Source organism: Polyodon spathula, chromosome 14, assembly GCF_017654505.1.
Source record: "Polyodon spathula isolate WHYD16114869_AA chromosome 14, ASM1765450v1, whole genome shotgun sequence".
In the NCBI taxonomy this organism is placed as follows: domain Eukaryota; kingdom Metazoa; phylum Chordata; class Actinopteri; order Acipenseriformes; family Polyodontidae; genus Polyodon; species Polyodon spathula.
In genome coordinates this window covers 10175483-10191941 of record NC_054547.1, presented here as the reverse complement: position 1 = coordinate 10191941, position 16459 = coordinate 10175483, and the positions used below count along the sequence as shown (strand labels likewise).

The 16459-nt window shown below is 36.9% G+C and overlaps 1 protein-coding gene across 1 annotated transcript; it reads right to left on the bottom strand.

The window, feature by feature from the left end:
* Positions 1-232: 232 nt before the first annotated feature.
* LOC121326563 (very-long-chain enoyl-CoA reductase-like) lies at positions 233-15723 on the bottom strand. Its single transcript, XM_041269904.1, has 13 exons — positions 15549-15723; positions 7683-7733; positions 5248-5299; positions 4792-4836; positions 3206-3309; positions 2688-2803; positions 2483-2588; positions 1730-1802; positions 1543-1586; positions 1229-1286; positions 1039-1127; positions 730-775; positions 233-628 (listed from the first exon to the last, which is right to left on the bottom strand). Exons 1-13 carry the CDS (start codon positions 15570-15572, stop codon positions 501-503), a joined length of 936 nt encoding a protein of 311 aa, XP_041125838.1. The 5' UTR covers positions 15573-15723; the 3' UTR covers positions 233-500.
* Between the last annotated feature and the right edge of the window lie 736 nt (positions 15724-16459).

Sequence of the window (16459 nt, the reverse complement as noted above, 5' to 3'; positions counted from 1 at the left end):
GAATTACGGAATGATGAAAGACAAACACATAACACTGCCCGCCTGCTTGGCTAATTCAGTGCAGATGCTACACTGAGCCACTGCTTCCATAAGTCATGCATTTGTGGTTTCTCAAAACACGGCAATATAATGTCTTTAAAAAAAAAAATAAAAAAAAAAAAAAATATATATATATATATATATATATATATATATATATATATATATATATATATATATATATAGACACACACATACATACACACGTTTTGGGTAAACTGAATAGAGCTGCACCATGCTTTCCTAAAAGCAATTACAGCTCTCCCAAGTTAACTTAATCAAAAAACACATAAAGTGCATACAACTGGATCAAATCAAAATTATAGCATCAGAACAGTCCCGTTACTGCATATAAAGACATTTTTAATGGTACTACATAATTGCTATAATATTGGATTCAATTTAGGCCATATGCAGCTTTATGTTGCTTCTCTCATTCCATTTAACAGCTTATAATTTCCTTACAATAAGAAAGGAATAATAGCCATCCTGAGGCTGGGGTACTCTTTAAACTCCCTTATGTAGGTGTAGTGCTTGCCCTTCGCCCAGATGGTCATCTGAATGAAGCTGATGAGTGTAAACAGACCCACTAAATAAGAAAAAAAGAAAGTATATAATACAAGCTTCCATGTTATAGGCTGTGACAAAGCTGTTTCGTTCATAAGATACAGTATTTAACATGAACCTTACCTGGCAGACATTGTGTCATGATTGTAAAGCTGAACCAGGCTCCAGCCTACGTAAACAAAAACATGTATTACAGACTGAGGCTCTAGGCACATGACCACCAACAACTCTTGCACTTGTGCAACTGCCAATTTCTTGATATAAAGCGGTTTTCTAATCCTAATAACACACCCTGTGCTGTTATTATTACTTTTGTTTCATTTCACAAATGATTAATTGAACAACATACTATTTTAGGTTAATGTTTAGCTGAAAAAAGTACAAGGCTTTCCTGTGAAAGGGATCTGTAACTCAGTGAGTATGTAACATTACCTCATAGGTATAATTGGGGCATGACACAAGGAAGAAGAGCCATGTGAAGGGGTTTTTGGTTGGATAGGGAATCTTTCTAGCCTTGGATCCTGTTGATGAGACAAAAACAAAGGACATGCATGTAACTGATGCTTTGATCAGACACAACCAAAGCTAGAGTGGTGAGATACAAAATAATTTTATCACTTACCATCACTTCTCAAGTTATTGAGAGCTAAGTGGATAGAAAAGTTGCCGGCCTGACATATCTGAAAGAGAGACAACAAGACATTCATCGTAAGTTAGTAATATATGTGCCAATATATTAGTGTTAAAATATGTACTATTCATTTTTAATAAATCTCATAGTGGAAACCTCCAAGATTAAATAAATATGCTCACAATGTGTAACATGTTCTTGTCGCCAAACACCTATTTAATAAGGTGTAAGGTAGTGTAGTTAAAACAAAAAAAGAAATCAGATTTTTTATTGATTCGTTTCCCATACTCGTGCAAAATACATACCGCAAACATTGCCAGTGCATAGTTGACTTGCTTATTTCCATAATCTGAAAAATCAAAGCACACAAAGAACATTATTTTACAATTCATTTTGAATAGTGGGAAGAGAGTCACAGTTTCACCACTGTACAGTGGACAGTCATGTGTTAAACAGCTTAGTCAGGACTGTGTGCTTTCAGGTAATACCTACAAGGTGGAGTGTAAAGAGGATGGTTGATGTAATAGGCAAGCCATGCTGCAAATCCCCAGTAATATAAACAGTTCTGTTGAAAAAAAAAATAATAATAATGAATGTGTCACTTTTATAAACATGAAACTTCAACTAGATTACAACGGCAATGCTTTATTACTGAAACAGCTTTGAGATTTGAAAACACTAGGCCCCACTGTATATGAGTAGAACATTCAAGGACAGTGTTCCTCTGTAGCTAGTAGTAGTCATGACAGATTTAGGGCACAATTTGGATGGTGACAGGCTGCATGATCAGAGGATCTTAAAGTGTGTTGTGAAGTACTCTCTTCAGAGTTATTTTAAATAGCAGGGCCTCTGCTGACTAGGGGTATTGAGGTTTGGTGCCAAGTAAGTGCTAGGAAAGACACTATTATATATTGTTCTGTAGCCACAGTAAAAATGGTTCTGCATATGTACAATATGTCAAGTTTTTGGAGAATAATAATATTTTGCCCAGCACAAGTCTATAACAGTTTCATGACAATCATGCATGTTCAAATAAGTTAAAGGTTTTTGAATAGGGACGGTATCTTGTGCAGTTTGGGAATGTTTTGTGGCACAATGTATGAATTCAGGCCAGACAAATTATTTGATCATTTAATATGAATTGACAGAATAATGTGCAATCTATTGTTTAAATGAAAAACAAGAACCTCAGGTGTATTTTGAACTTTATAAAGAGAACCAAACAAACAAAACTAGAAAACTTACCCTCACAATATTTCGGAGTGGCATTGTACCATGGGAGAAACGATGCACAAATATCGTTTCGACCAAGCGTTTGATATAATGGATTGAGTGACATACACAGGCCAGGCTGGAGGGAGAGAAGAGAAGTAGAGCAGTACTGGTTAGTTGTGGGTGAAGATGAAGCTAATGGAGGTATTAGAAAGAGTCAGGCCAGTACAACACTTACGTCACTGCAGGGTATGGGCTGGAGGTGAACGCGTGCTTATGGTGATAGATATATGGAAGTCGGAAATAGAACACTAGATATATAAAGAGTGGACCTGCATATTCGGAGAGAAACACCTATGAAAGATGGAAACAAAACAAAAGAAGAGGAAAGATTGAAGGCCTTTCTCATGTTTTGTACGGTAAAATTGTGGGAACTAAAAACCCCTGGTAGTAAAGCGCACTGGTCCAAATGTTGCAATAGCTCTGTCGTAAGGCATAAGACTAGTACTCTATTTGGATTTGCTGCTGGCTAACTTTCCATGAGCTCATCTTGAAATGGTACAGAACCATCCCCAGATTGAACTTCCTGGCCTTGCTTCAGGCCTTGGTACTTGCGATTCATTCATGTAGTACTGATGTAGAGACAATGCAATTAAAGTGTAATTAGTGATTAACTTAAAATAACACTGGAAAGACAGACATTAATACTAAAACAGAACATAATTTTTCAATAGGACCACCTGTGGTGATACTCACCATTGTCCAGCCAACTTGGGGACCTAAGTCTTTGAAATAGAGAGTAGCTGTTGTGCCTACGGGGAGATTCTGCAAGATCTCATCATCCTTTAATGCTTTCCCCTCTGGAGGCAAGAATGTATTGTAAGGCACAGCTAATGACATCTAAATAATGTGCAATGACTCACTTAAGTGATATATACCAGGGTGACACATGAGTATAAATGGAGTAAGTAATGAGTATTAATATTAGATTTATATATATATATATATATATATATATATATATATATATATATATATATATATATATATATATATATATATCATTCATATCTCAGAGAAACTGGAGAGGAATGGGATATTAAAACAATACTGCAATCATCCAAATAGAGCTGAAGAACTAATGGATAACGACATAGAACGCCTGTACAGCACTGAAACACTATGTTTAAAAAAATCCAACTGTACTGCTGAACCTCGTCTTCTTTAATATTCACAAAGGTACAAAGGTGTATTATAAAAAAGAATACATGGTTCTCTTCATTGAGTTACTAGAAAACAAATCCATCTCGGGTTTCTGTGACAGTTTATAAATGACTTGACCTTCGGACTCATAATTTATGACGTCACAGAAACCCTAGATGGAATTATTTTCCTGTAACTCACTGAAGCCCATCTATATATATATATATATATATATATATATATATATATATATATATATATATATATATATATATATATATATATTCACGTCTAACAAGTTAAACAGCAGGCTCTATTTACATTGTCAAGTATGTGGACCGGCATGTTATACCAGAGACATGTGCTGATACTACAGGGATTAAAACTAACCTGATAAATGTTTTCAGGTTACGTATATCAGATTGAAGATTCTATGTGTTATCATACACTGATCAGTGTTAAATGTTATATATAAGGTACTAACATAGTTTACCTCTACTACTCACCATTATCTTTCATCACTACTAGCTGACAAATGTTTGCTAATGCTTACAACTTAGAACTAACTGTCTAACTGTGTCTGGCAGGCTGACAACCTGTACAGTTTCAGCTGTTCAGTAATTAGTTACACTGTTTACAGCAGCACTGACAGTAGGGGTTCAAAACTATCTAGTTCAAGTCACCCAGTCAATATTTTCAAATACATTGTTTTTTCTTCGAACAAACTTGTTTTATTTAATTATTAGTTAACAAGAACGGTGCCTCCTCATCTTGTTTAAGAAAAACTATAGATTTTAGGATCCCTTTGTCCATTAGTAACTTTAATTTATAAATAAGTCTCTCTTTACTAGGGACCTCTGTCTAAAATGAGCTCTGGTCTGGTCCTGCACAAACCAGCAACAGAAGATGGTGTTACAGGTTACGACATGAGTGTTTGCCTATATATAAGCATGCCAACAGACCACCCGCACGTAAAATGTCTGATGGATTATTATATTTTTGTTGGTGGGCGTATCCAAATATTAGTAATATTTGGCATAAATTGTTGATTTAAACAAATATAAGATTACAACATGCTACATGTTTTACAAGCTTTGTAAGTGGCATTCAGAAGCAGCTTCTTGTACAAGTATGCTTACTTGGATCAAGCTTGAGGGCCTGTCTTGATGGGTACCAATGAGGGTCTGCAAAACAAGATTTATAATCAGCAGTAAGACAACATATTAGTATTATTTCTGACAAATTGTCTACTGAAATATAGCCAAACACTATTAACTAACAGCTATAATTTTGAATGGTTTTATCATCTTGTTTTCTAATTGTGCTCACTGTATGTTCTGTGAAAGTACAGGAGGTGCTGTGCTTAACATGTTCAGAAATGTAATGTCAAACAGAAACGGCACTGGACCAGATAATGCATGGATATTCAGAGATGTATCACAAATTTGTATCCAGGCACTCATTGATCAAATATCAGGCCTGTACTAGTATGCATGGCGATCACACCATTATAAAGTACTTTTTATTTTGACATTAATCCATATTTTTGACAATAATAAACAATGAAAACACTAAAGACGTTATTCTGCACTTACACGCTTTATGAAACAAGCACTTGATTTCTCCAATAGTGGAATGGGGATCCACCTATCAAACAAAGACAAATGGAATATTTCAGCATGTTGAATAGGGCTGCTACGACTAAATCAAAAATCGATTTTTCGATCGATTCCATTCCTCATTATATTCATGTACATAAATAGTAGATAATCGATTCAATAATTACATTTTTGTAACGTGCACAGTTAATAACATTACTTAAGCTTATCAACAAAACTGCACTGAACCCTTGCTATTTACAGTATTTTGCCACAAACAAGCAGTGGGCGTGCTGTTCTTCTCCTGCTCGTGTTAATTAGCATCTGATTTGCTGGTCCCATTCTCCCAGCGAATTAATTTTGAAAATGCTTTGTAAGTACGCACCTCTGTGTACGGAATGTATAAACAAAACAAAACAAACAAACAAAAAAAGCGCGCTACCTAGTGCTCAGAGCATGACGACAGGTCTGTATTCCTAGCAAAGCATATAAATTGCGCACATTGGAAAAAAAAACTTACTGTATATAGTGTGCGCTTCTTTGGAGTTTCAAAATGAGCTGTTATATAATGAATATTTAACAATATTCAGTAACGTTAAAAATAAATAACTAAACAAACAATAGTGATGTTAAACGCAATTTTGGAGTAAGAATCAGCTAGCGGGTATATGTGTTAAGTAAATCAATGTATTATTATTATTATTATTATTATTATTATTATTATTATTATTATTATTACTGTGTTTTAGGCAGGAATTTCTGCATTGTGTGTTTCACGGATAGTGAAGGTTAGGGGGTACAGTATTAACAAGATGTATTGCGTGAGGTGCAGCTGTCACTGAATAAAACAGTTTTCATAAACCGGTAATTATATAGATTACATTCCAAAGTACTGCAGTCTTCTTGGAATAAATGTTTTAGTAAGACCTGTAGTATGTTAAATTTGCGAATGTTGTGGTTTATTTATTTTATTTTAATTTTTTTTTTTTTTTTTTTTTCCCTCCTGACGCTACTAAGGCGTAATTACTCCTCGCATTGAATTGTTGTGCACAAGCTTTTACTTATACAGCAATGGTATTAAAATAATCACGTCGGCGAAGATGTATTATACAATCAACGTTATTTACTCGAACGGTTGTATTTAGTGTGCCAGATTAACCTATTGCTGTTTTGAGGCGTAACTGACAGTCCTAATGAGGGAGATAAGAACGTTCATTTGAGACTAATGTGTTCTATCTGGGGCTATGCATACTGTACCTTAGAAGCATCATTAACGTTGACATTCACAGTGTTAATAATAATGTTAAAATCGTTATTTTAGAAAACATATTTTATTTCATGTTTTGCAATGGAAACTATAGCAGTGGAAACTTGATTTTAGACTAAACCTAAAACTGTGGCTATTGTATGTGATGTATTACTGTAAGTATCATAAGAACTACCAGCCACATTTAAACCTTTAGCAATGACCAATACAACAGTGTTTCCTCATTTACTCTGCTATGAATGTAAATGCACACAACAGCTGTCACTGTCCAATAGCAACATAAAATCAGCTATCAGCATTCACAATGATCCATCATTTGCCAGGGTTATAGACATGTTTTATAGGTGCTATATTGAGACACAGAAAGGGTGCCAAAACATAAGCCAGTTTGTAAAGTACTGTCTTGCTTTCTAATTCTAAATTAAATAAGTATTGCACAAGGAATTTAGTATTAATTACTGACATACATCTTTTGTTCAGGGTTGGAGTCAAGTTATTAAGACTTCTTGTTTTTTTATTATTTTTTTTTATTTACAACCCCCACACTCACAGATCTGCAAATTAAAATGATAGCTCTCATAAACGTGTAAACAGCTGGGAAGATTGATATAACATAGCAACATGATATAAGTGAGCTTCTAGCCAGGGTACCTTGGCTCAGTCACATTGCTTGTCCAGCCCACAACTGTAATAACGTCAACCATACAAATATGTACATGAAGTTTGCAATAAAATGTTCTTACAGAAAGGTAAAAGAAACCTAGCACTTTGCAGTGGATGTAATAATTACCTGTAATAAAACCTAAAACATAGACATAGTAAAATGTCACCACTGTGATCCTGCTAAATTTAATTTAGAGTTAAGATCATGGTTACAGCTGTGACTTATTGCACTCAGAATGGAAAGAATGTTACTGAGTGTTACAGTCTATACAGTATGTGAGAGTTATGTCACTTGTGTGTGTCCTTATCTCACTGAAGCGCTCACAATTCAAGTTATTAATAAAAGCTGCTCTATTGTTATCCACTCCATGTTCTTTTAAACTGAATACACACTTCCTGATCTTTGGTCACTCACTTTAAATCTAGTGAACTTGTGCAACATATAAATCAAGGTACAGTAAAGTCATTGTTTGATCTCATAAAGTATTACTCTAGTTCTTACCTTGTCCAGAAAACATAGCTGCCCCTTTGTCTTGGGATCAAGGATCTCCACCTCAAAGAAAACATAATTTTTTATTTTAGCAGGCTCGCCCAACTCTGCCATGCCCTGTGCACATGCTTTCTTAATAAAATGGGCAACACAGAATAAATCCCTTAACTCCACGGACTGTTGAGGGGCCATATTCCCTTTTAACGTCTAAACCATTAAGAAGAAGCAGTTGTCTCTGCAAAGGTGCAGTTTTGTAGATGCTCATAAGAAAATTCTGTGTTGTTGGCCGTCTCAATTTAGCAGTCAGCCAAGGATATGGGATCGGAATGTCGATAGTGACCTCACTGATATATAAGCTTTTGCAACTGGAGAACGGAACACAACAGAATCACTAGTTTCCAAACTCTGCCAGAAATAAAACCAAAGCAGAGAGGCATCTTAAAAACCCCTGCGCTTGTATTCTTAACAGCACTACTTAGGAAACCAAGCAGTGCAAGTTTTTTCTTGTGTGAGAGTGAAATAGCATTTCAACAAAATGAATCAGAGGCCTCTCAGGTTTCAAAGTTGCCTGCATTAACACAGGGTCAAGTTGATGCTAACCTTATATTCTGAGCATATATGTGCCAAACAGTATCTCCTTAGCAAAATAGCAGGCTCTGTACCAGAAGAAACTAGAACATTGCTTTAAATTAGTCAGGCACAAAACGAAGGCAGTTGGAAACTTGATATTAATTCATTCCTTTGGGACAAAAACATTTTGCATAAACACAATTGCACAAATTATATTAATATCTTTAATAATTTCAGTGCACTGGAATATACTCAATGCCTACGCATATATAAATGTTTTGCTTTGCTTTTAAAAAGTTGTATGTTGCTCATGCTGATTGTATTTATTCATGGGAATGATTTCAGATAGACCTTAGCTACATTTAAAATACAAATTATATTATCAACCTAAATGTCTCGGTTTGCAGAGAATTCCAGTTAGACACATTTAGAATTAAGCTAAAGCAAACCTAATAATGTAACACCTTCAATGTGCAAACCCTCCTGTATCTATAATTGTAAGTTCTCTGCATATTAGGATGATTTACATTATGTGCTTTACTAGGACCAATACAGTGCAGTGCTGAATACACCCGATTTGTGTGTTTTAAAGAGTTTTCAGTCAAGGCTGACTTGCTGTTGGTGTCATTCTTGGAAAGTTCCACAGTCTGTTTAGTTGCAGGGACATAAATCCTTCCCCCGTATAATGTTACCTACATGGCACTATGACGGCCCATACCCACCCCCCACCCCCTAGCGGTTGATGAATATATGAATTGTTGAAAGTGTGAATTTATTTATTTATTTCTTAGGAGACACCATTATCCAGGGTGACTTACAATTGTTACAAAGTATCACATTACAAAATATCACATTACAAGTTATCATGTTCTCCAACATCACACTACAGAATATCATAATACAGGTAAGAGCAGTAATGAAAGTACAATCAGATTACATTCAAGTAAGAGCAAAATAAAGAATACAGTAAGGTATAAGAACAAGTTTGAATAAGAAAGGTTACAACTTATACTAAATCTTTGCTTATATGAGTAAAGTCCAGTAGAAACACATAGTAAGTATGATAAACGGATGAAAATGATTTCAAGTAAGAGCAATTACAAAAAGATGTGAGTACGGTTACCTATAAGAGTACAATCAGATGCACAATACGGTAAGTACTTATAGTTAGGAGCAGTAGTTCAATGTGGCAAGGTATGGAGCAGTTCAGTGCAAGTACAATCTGGTGCAAGTACTGGGTGCTATATAGTCCAATGTGGCCGAGAGTTGGGGTGTTTACGCTTTCTGAAGAGATGTGTCTTGAGGAGGTGCCAGAAGGTGGTCAAGGATTGAGCTGTCCTGTAATCCGTGGGTAGGTCGTTCCACCACAGGGGCAAGGGTGGAGGAGGAGTGTGCTCTGGAGGCAGGGGAAGCAGAAGGGGGTACAGCTAGTCTGACAGGGGTGGTGGAGTGGAGTGAAGGGGGCGAGGGGGGGTGTAGGGACAAATATAGGTCTGGAGATAGGAGGGAGCAGAATGGTCACGACAGTGATGGATAGGCGAGTACAAGAGTTTTTAATTGGATGAGAGTAGGGATAGGGAGCCAGTGCAGAGAGCAGAGAAGCGGTGTAACATTGGAGAAATGAGGAAGTGAAAAGACAAGATGAGCAGCAGAGTTTTGGATGAGCTGGAGTGGATGGGTAGCCAGTAGGGTGTTGCAGTAGTCAAGGCGGTACAGTATCAGGGCCTGAACAAAGAACTGGGTGGAGTAGTCGGTGAGGAAGGGGAGAATTCTACGTATGTTCCTGAGGAAGAAGTGACAGGAGCGTGCCAGAGTAGAGATGTGCTGAGAGAAGGAGAGGGAGGGGTCAAGGGTGACACCAAGCTCAGGGGTTTTAGAGATGAACGGGAGGAGATGGTGATGCAGGCTTTTTTGAAGGCAGAGGGGAAACAGCCAGAGAGCAGAAAGGTGTTGAGGGGAAGGAGGCAAGATAGTGAAGAGTTTGTGGATGTCTGTGATTTTGAAGGAGAAGGAGGCAAAGTCATCAGCCGAGATGGAGGAGTATGGAGAGCTAAGGAGGGAGGAGAAGGTAGAAAAAGGTTTACCAGGATTGTTAGTGGAAGACTGAATGATAGAGTGGAAGTAGGAGAGTTTGGCAGAGGTGAGTTCAGAAGAAGAGCATTTCGAGGAGAACTGGGTAATACACTATGTATTTGCTATGGCAATAGTTCTTGGCTTCAAAAGGAATCACAGATACAGATTTTAGCCAGTCTTTTCTTCCGGGCCGTGTGGCACATTGCTTGCTGGTGACGTTGCTGGAGGTGGTGTGGCAGGAATGATTTGCAGGCTGCTTGTGCAATTTACAAAAATCATTAATCTTGTCTTGCAATTTGCAGAAAAGGATACATCATGGTTTTGTTCGGTGATGAAGGACACTGGTGGTAGATTGCGGGGTGCTGGTGGCTGCTGTTGTCACCACCCTACACACAATTTTTATGAGAGTGCATTCTCAGAAGAAGAACAGCAGTTGAAAGGATAGTAGCATTTATTTAGGACTGATTGATTTGGGTCCAGTATCTGACAACATTAGAAGCACTATATATATAGTGCTTCTGATGTTGTCAGATGCAAATTTAGGGTAATGTAAACACACAATTCCAACATTTTATAGGATACCATACGTAATGTCTCTAAAGGCTTACCAGAACCCAGGTGTACAGTGTCTCTGTAACCAATGTAACAGCACAAATTCAAGACTTGTATCTTGCGTAAACAAACAACAATTCAAAACTGCAGGGTACCTTTCAGATTGTTTCATCCTTAAACTGTTATAAACAGCTACACTAGTATACAGTATAGTGCCCTTATTAAATAAGCTGTGAATTTTAGGCAAAGTCAAATCTAAATCGGGACAGGACGCTGACATTGATAAAGTATATCATGAGATTTTTAAAGGAAAATCTACACAATCTGCACATCTCTTAAAAGATGACCTCCAAGGATTAGTAAAAGCAGGTCAAGCTCTTGAAAATGTTTTCGCATTTATTTTTGGTCTTTGTCTGTATAACCTCTAGGTTTTCTTTCATCACCTCACCACTAGGCACGAGACAAACAGCTGGGATATTTATTACATTTGCTTCTTCCCCTTCCTGCTGTTCTGGTTCCAACATATTGACCACATGATGTAATTACCATAATCAGCTTCACTAGAAAGGTCTTTATAAAGCTACTGAATTCCAAAGAACCAGTCATTTCTATATACACTGCAATGCAAAACAGCGGCTTTCAATCCAAAATCATCATTGTTAGCCCAGTACCAATCATGTTATATCTTGTGACAAAAAAATAAATAAATTAATTAAAATGTTGTAAGTGTTTATTTTTGACTAGCCAAATTTTACTTACAGGTAAAAGTGGCAATACTATATTTATTATATTCCCCTTTCGTGTAAACTGGAACTTAGTTTCTGGTCTTATCCAAAGGATGGCCCCTTCAACAATGCTTTCTAATTCCAGACTAATTATCATAGTATATCAGTTGTCCACTGTGTCTGGACAGTAACATGCTGTTACATTGATTGCCCTCTATACCCCCTGTAAGCAGGTCCATAAGGTCTCAAAAATAATGTTTAATAAAGTATTCTCAGGCAGCTTGACAACAAAGTGCTCAAAACAGGAAAATATATTATAGTTGATTTTAAAATACAATGTTACACATAAATACCAATTCTCAGCACATGTCTCTAAATAATAAGTCTTCGTCTTTCATTATAGACTCACGAGCACTGTATGAGCAGGCATCTGAGCATTAAGCAGCTGAACTGTTGCTATAATGAGCCACCAGCAACACCTGATATTCACTGCAGTTCTGAACAGGCTTAACACAGCCTAGTTTTTGATAGAATCACAAACCTAATGTGAAAGGCTGTAAGCCAATAATCCTCACCAGCTATCACAAGCTGAAGCCAGAGGTCAAGCCTGTGGAAATCAGAATGTCGGGTCACCATACATTTACTTTTAATGTATTGGGACACATGACGTTTTAGAAACACCTGATAAAGGTCAACAATTTGGGCTCAGCAGCACTACTAGTGACTGGTATCCTACCTGTACTGCACTTTTAAAAACATAAACTAGATTTAAATCACTTGATACAGTGTAACAAAACAGTACCGTACAAAAGCAAATAGCTGCAATTTGTCGTGAAAGCACTTTTACCAATACAACTCAGCAGAGCTTCCACTCTTTTACTGGATAGTGTAATATCCTGCTAATGTATACTTAAAGGTTTGCTCAATACTCAGCAAAAACCAGCATTTATCCAATTATTTCAATTAAAAAAAAAAAAAAGTAAACACTTCCGATTTAATATGTGCATTTGAACACTGACATTGTACTTTGAAACCCTTTGCTTTGGTGTACAGTAGATGTCATTCACTGCTGATTTTTTTTTTATGCCAAAACATAAAAAAAAAAAAAAAAAAAAAAGAAATATATATATATATATTGGATACACTTAAAATAATGGCTATTGCATCCCCAGAGGCAGATGGACCCATTTATGTGTATATCTCCATGTGTGAGCTGCTTATTCTTATTTTATCCAACACTGACACAAACCTTATTACCTAATATACTAAAATAAATTAAAAAGTAGCACATAGATCTGATTATCATCCTATTTTCTGACTGGCTCACATTATTAATATTAGATTATTTTAATATTTGGTGCTTAATGGGGATCAAGTGATGAACGATAGTAAATGGCCACACTACTGATAGGTGATACTGTGCTTGGTTGACACTTAGGTGTTTAATGCAGCGTAACATTAGAAAGGATTGGCTGGACTTCTGACAGCTGATTTTAACAAGATGATAAAACATTCTCATGATGGAATACTCCTGTTGGAGTATATGGATTAGGGAATTTGTTACCTATTGTACCTTGCCTAGGTCCGTTGCAGACTAAACCCTTGTATTCCTGGTGATTCCATTGTCTCCTCTGTAGATATATATGTCGCCAGACTACACCATTTGAAGGTATTGCGCCTTCAGAATTTAGTTTTAATTTACTAAATCACCTACAATATGCACAGTTTCGTTATATCGGGCAAAATACTACACTGACCAAGAACAAAGAGAGACCACCAAGAAGTAAAAGTGTAACAATTTATAATAAAATCTCTTTACCAATCAGTTACTGATTATCTAATGTACAGAACTTGCAAATAGCAGGCAGGTTTGTTCCATAGACAAGAAGGTAGATTCTAATACAAACTTTTACAGCCACTAATAACCAAATAAATGACCCTCAGCCAATAAACTAGAATTTTTATATGAAGTGCAATTACTCAATCAAATATTCTATTAGCAGCAATAAGGGAATTAAAGATGGAATTCAGGAGGGGGAGTTACAATTCACAAAAAAGAAAAACACAGCAAAGCAAACCAGTCTTCAATAACCTTGTCACCAGTATTATCATTCAATGAGTATTTAAATTTTTATTTTTATTTTAACCTCATACAGTGTTATACTAAGCACTGGTTACTCAGGTTTACTTTAACACAGCTATTTAGTCATAATCAGTCCTCTTATAGTAATCTAAATCAAATGTGCATGTTTTCTCTCAAAGAGTAGCGCACACAGCTTTGGGAATCCAGACACACACACACCCAACTCAAGACAAAAAGTTTATAAGCTTAACTCCACCCACGGTCTCCCAACTAAAGTTTAGTTTGTTTACAACACCCTTAGGGAATGTTAGACACCGCGTTATCTCAAGCTCGTCACACAGCATGTACCTGTTGGTTACAACCCCAGACTGCTTAACCGCGTATACAATGCTTTAAGTTAATTACTCAGAATAGTTCAGGCCGAAACAAAAGCTCAAAAAACAATTATACTACCTCCATCAATGGGGCATAATAAGAAGGGGTGTGTCTGGAATTCCTGTAGCCTCAGTTGCCTGCCCGCCCTCCCTGCTCGCTTCGCCCGCCCTGCTGGCTCCACTCTTGGCTCCATTCCCATTTTAAAGCCAGGTAATTAGCACACATGCCCCTTTTCCTTGCATTCCACACGTGAAAAACAGTGCCGTCCATAATAGGTGTCTACACCTGGAGCTGTTTTTGGGATGTAGGGCATTTATAGAGTAGCAAGAGAAAGCACTACTTACACTCTCCTGGCTATTTGACTCTTGCTTATCAGTCAACAAGCAGGCTCAGCAGAGTGGCCGTGAGATCGCAAGACTCCCTGTCCCTGTATGCCTTGTTTATTGCACTTTTTGTTTTCAGCCTCCACATGCACAAGTTGGAAATCTTTCCTACCTGTGCTAAACTCTAGTAATCAACTAGACAGTTTTAGCTTGCGACTTGAGCTAGACCTTCTAAGGTTAAGGGCCTAAGGCACAACAATGTTGGCATTAACAGTATATATAGCATGTGCTAAATAAGTATAGCATGTTTTCAGAATGTATTTTCCAAAGCAGGTACAAATTAGAAGTGTACATCAAATGTAAAGTTTACAATAAGAAGAGAGCAGCCTAAATATGATTTTTTAAATTGTGGGTTGGTAACAGTGTTTAAAGTGGGTATGACAGAATAACTTAAAATATAAAAGAAAAACAAAATAAATACAGGCTAAAAAGAGGAAATAAGAAAACTCTCTGTAACTATGACCACAGCTGGTACCCAAAATTGTTTAGACAAGGCTCATGCTTGCAATATTTGACTCCATAGAATGGGGAAAGCCTTTGAACCACTAACAAAATTGAATAAAATAATGTTATTGCTGTACTGTGCATACAGTAGGGTGTACACTGAATGTGCAACTATGGCAATTCAAATCCCTTCATTGGCTGTATGTTTAGTTATTTTATGATGAATTGGGAAATGTTTTCATACCTCAAAACCATATTTGAAAGTGACACACTAAACATCCACAATCTCTCATTTACCTCAAACAAGCAATTATCTGTGTAAACAATGAAGTTCAACAAATAACCAAAGGACTGTTTAGTTTAGAGAAATAATTTTGCCCTTGGTCACTAGCTTATTCTAGCTGAGTTGACAGCGTTCATCAATATTGTTGAGTATTATAACTGGAATATTAAACATTGACCGGAACTACCACAGAATAGGCAATTAGCTCAGATTACTTTGGGTAACGGATCTCTACATACATTTGACCACTACACAACAGTAGGCACTCATATTACTCATGCTGACAAAATAAAATGATTTATTGTACACTATGGAAAGCATACACACTGAACTTGAACTAAAGTGAACATGTGCATTTGTAATCATTGTCCAGGTTTGTAATGGCCTTACCTCAAAAAAAGTGACCCTGCTCATTCTTTCTTGGTATTTTTTCCCCTCACAGTAGAGTGAATCGCGGCAGCTCTTTCCCTTTCCTGACGATCACTGTGTCACAGATTTCTTTCAGCTATACATCATCCCTCCAAGCACCAGTGATCAGGAAACCTGACACTCTCAATCATGTCTCCACTGGGGAGAGGGGAAGCCCTCCACTGGCTGAGGCTGTTAAAATAGAAATGCAAAGTAAGTTATGGTAAGGAATGTGCTCGGAACAGCACCAGCTCCCAGTGTAGTGATAAGTAGAGACACTGAAAAGAGACTGCTTCATGATAAGCACATGCACACAGTGTTGAGACTAATGCTCCTGTGACTATATTTTTGTGGAGATTAATTGAGTCAGCCTACCCTTCTTTGATTTCAGCAGGGAAAGTTATCAACATTAACCCTTTACCACTTTCGGTAGCTCTTTCAGCAGAAAACGATTTGCATTAAGGGAAGCAGCTGTGAACCCTTTCGTAACAGCAAACAGCCACAGAAGAATCTTTCCTGGCAGAAATTAAATTGCTCTCTGATCCATGTAGGTGTGAAAGGTTTTACTGGTTGTACACTTGTCATACAGTACAGGGGCAAAATTAGGCAGAATCCTCCAGAATGAATTTCTACTACCAACCTGAATAGAAGAGGTGGTTTTTTTGGGGGGATTGTTTTTGGTTATAAGGCAGCCAGCACCCTCAAGCTTTGAGTCCTATGAAAAGAGATTTGGTAACAAAGGGGGTTCAAATTTAAGAGTCCTGCTTGCGTAGGTCATTTATTATAAATTAATATAGTATGTACGTAATATGTATAATATGTATGTACGCTTTTGGTATGTGTTCTCAAAGAGCCCAGCAAAACTACAGGTAGGGTTCCTTGGACCTTTTTTC

What these genes read in the sequence shown, in the direction of transcription:
- LOC121326563 (XM_041269904.1), bottom strand. Translation starts at nt 15,572, where the DNA reads ATGAGCAGGGTCACTTTTTTTGAG. An exon ending in TCCTCTTTACACTCCACCTT is followed by an intron (nt 1,587 to 1,729) that starts GTAGGTATTACC and finishes TTGATTTTTCAG; the next exon opens with ATTATGGAAATAAGCAAGTC. An exon ending in CATGACACAATGTCTGCCAG is followed by an intron (nt 629 to 729) that starts GTAAGGTTCATG and finishes TTTCTTATTTAG; the next exon opens with TGGGTCTGTTTACACTCATC.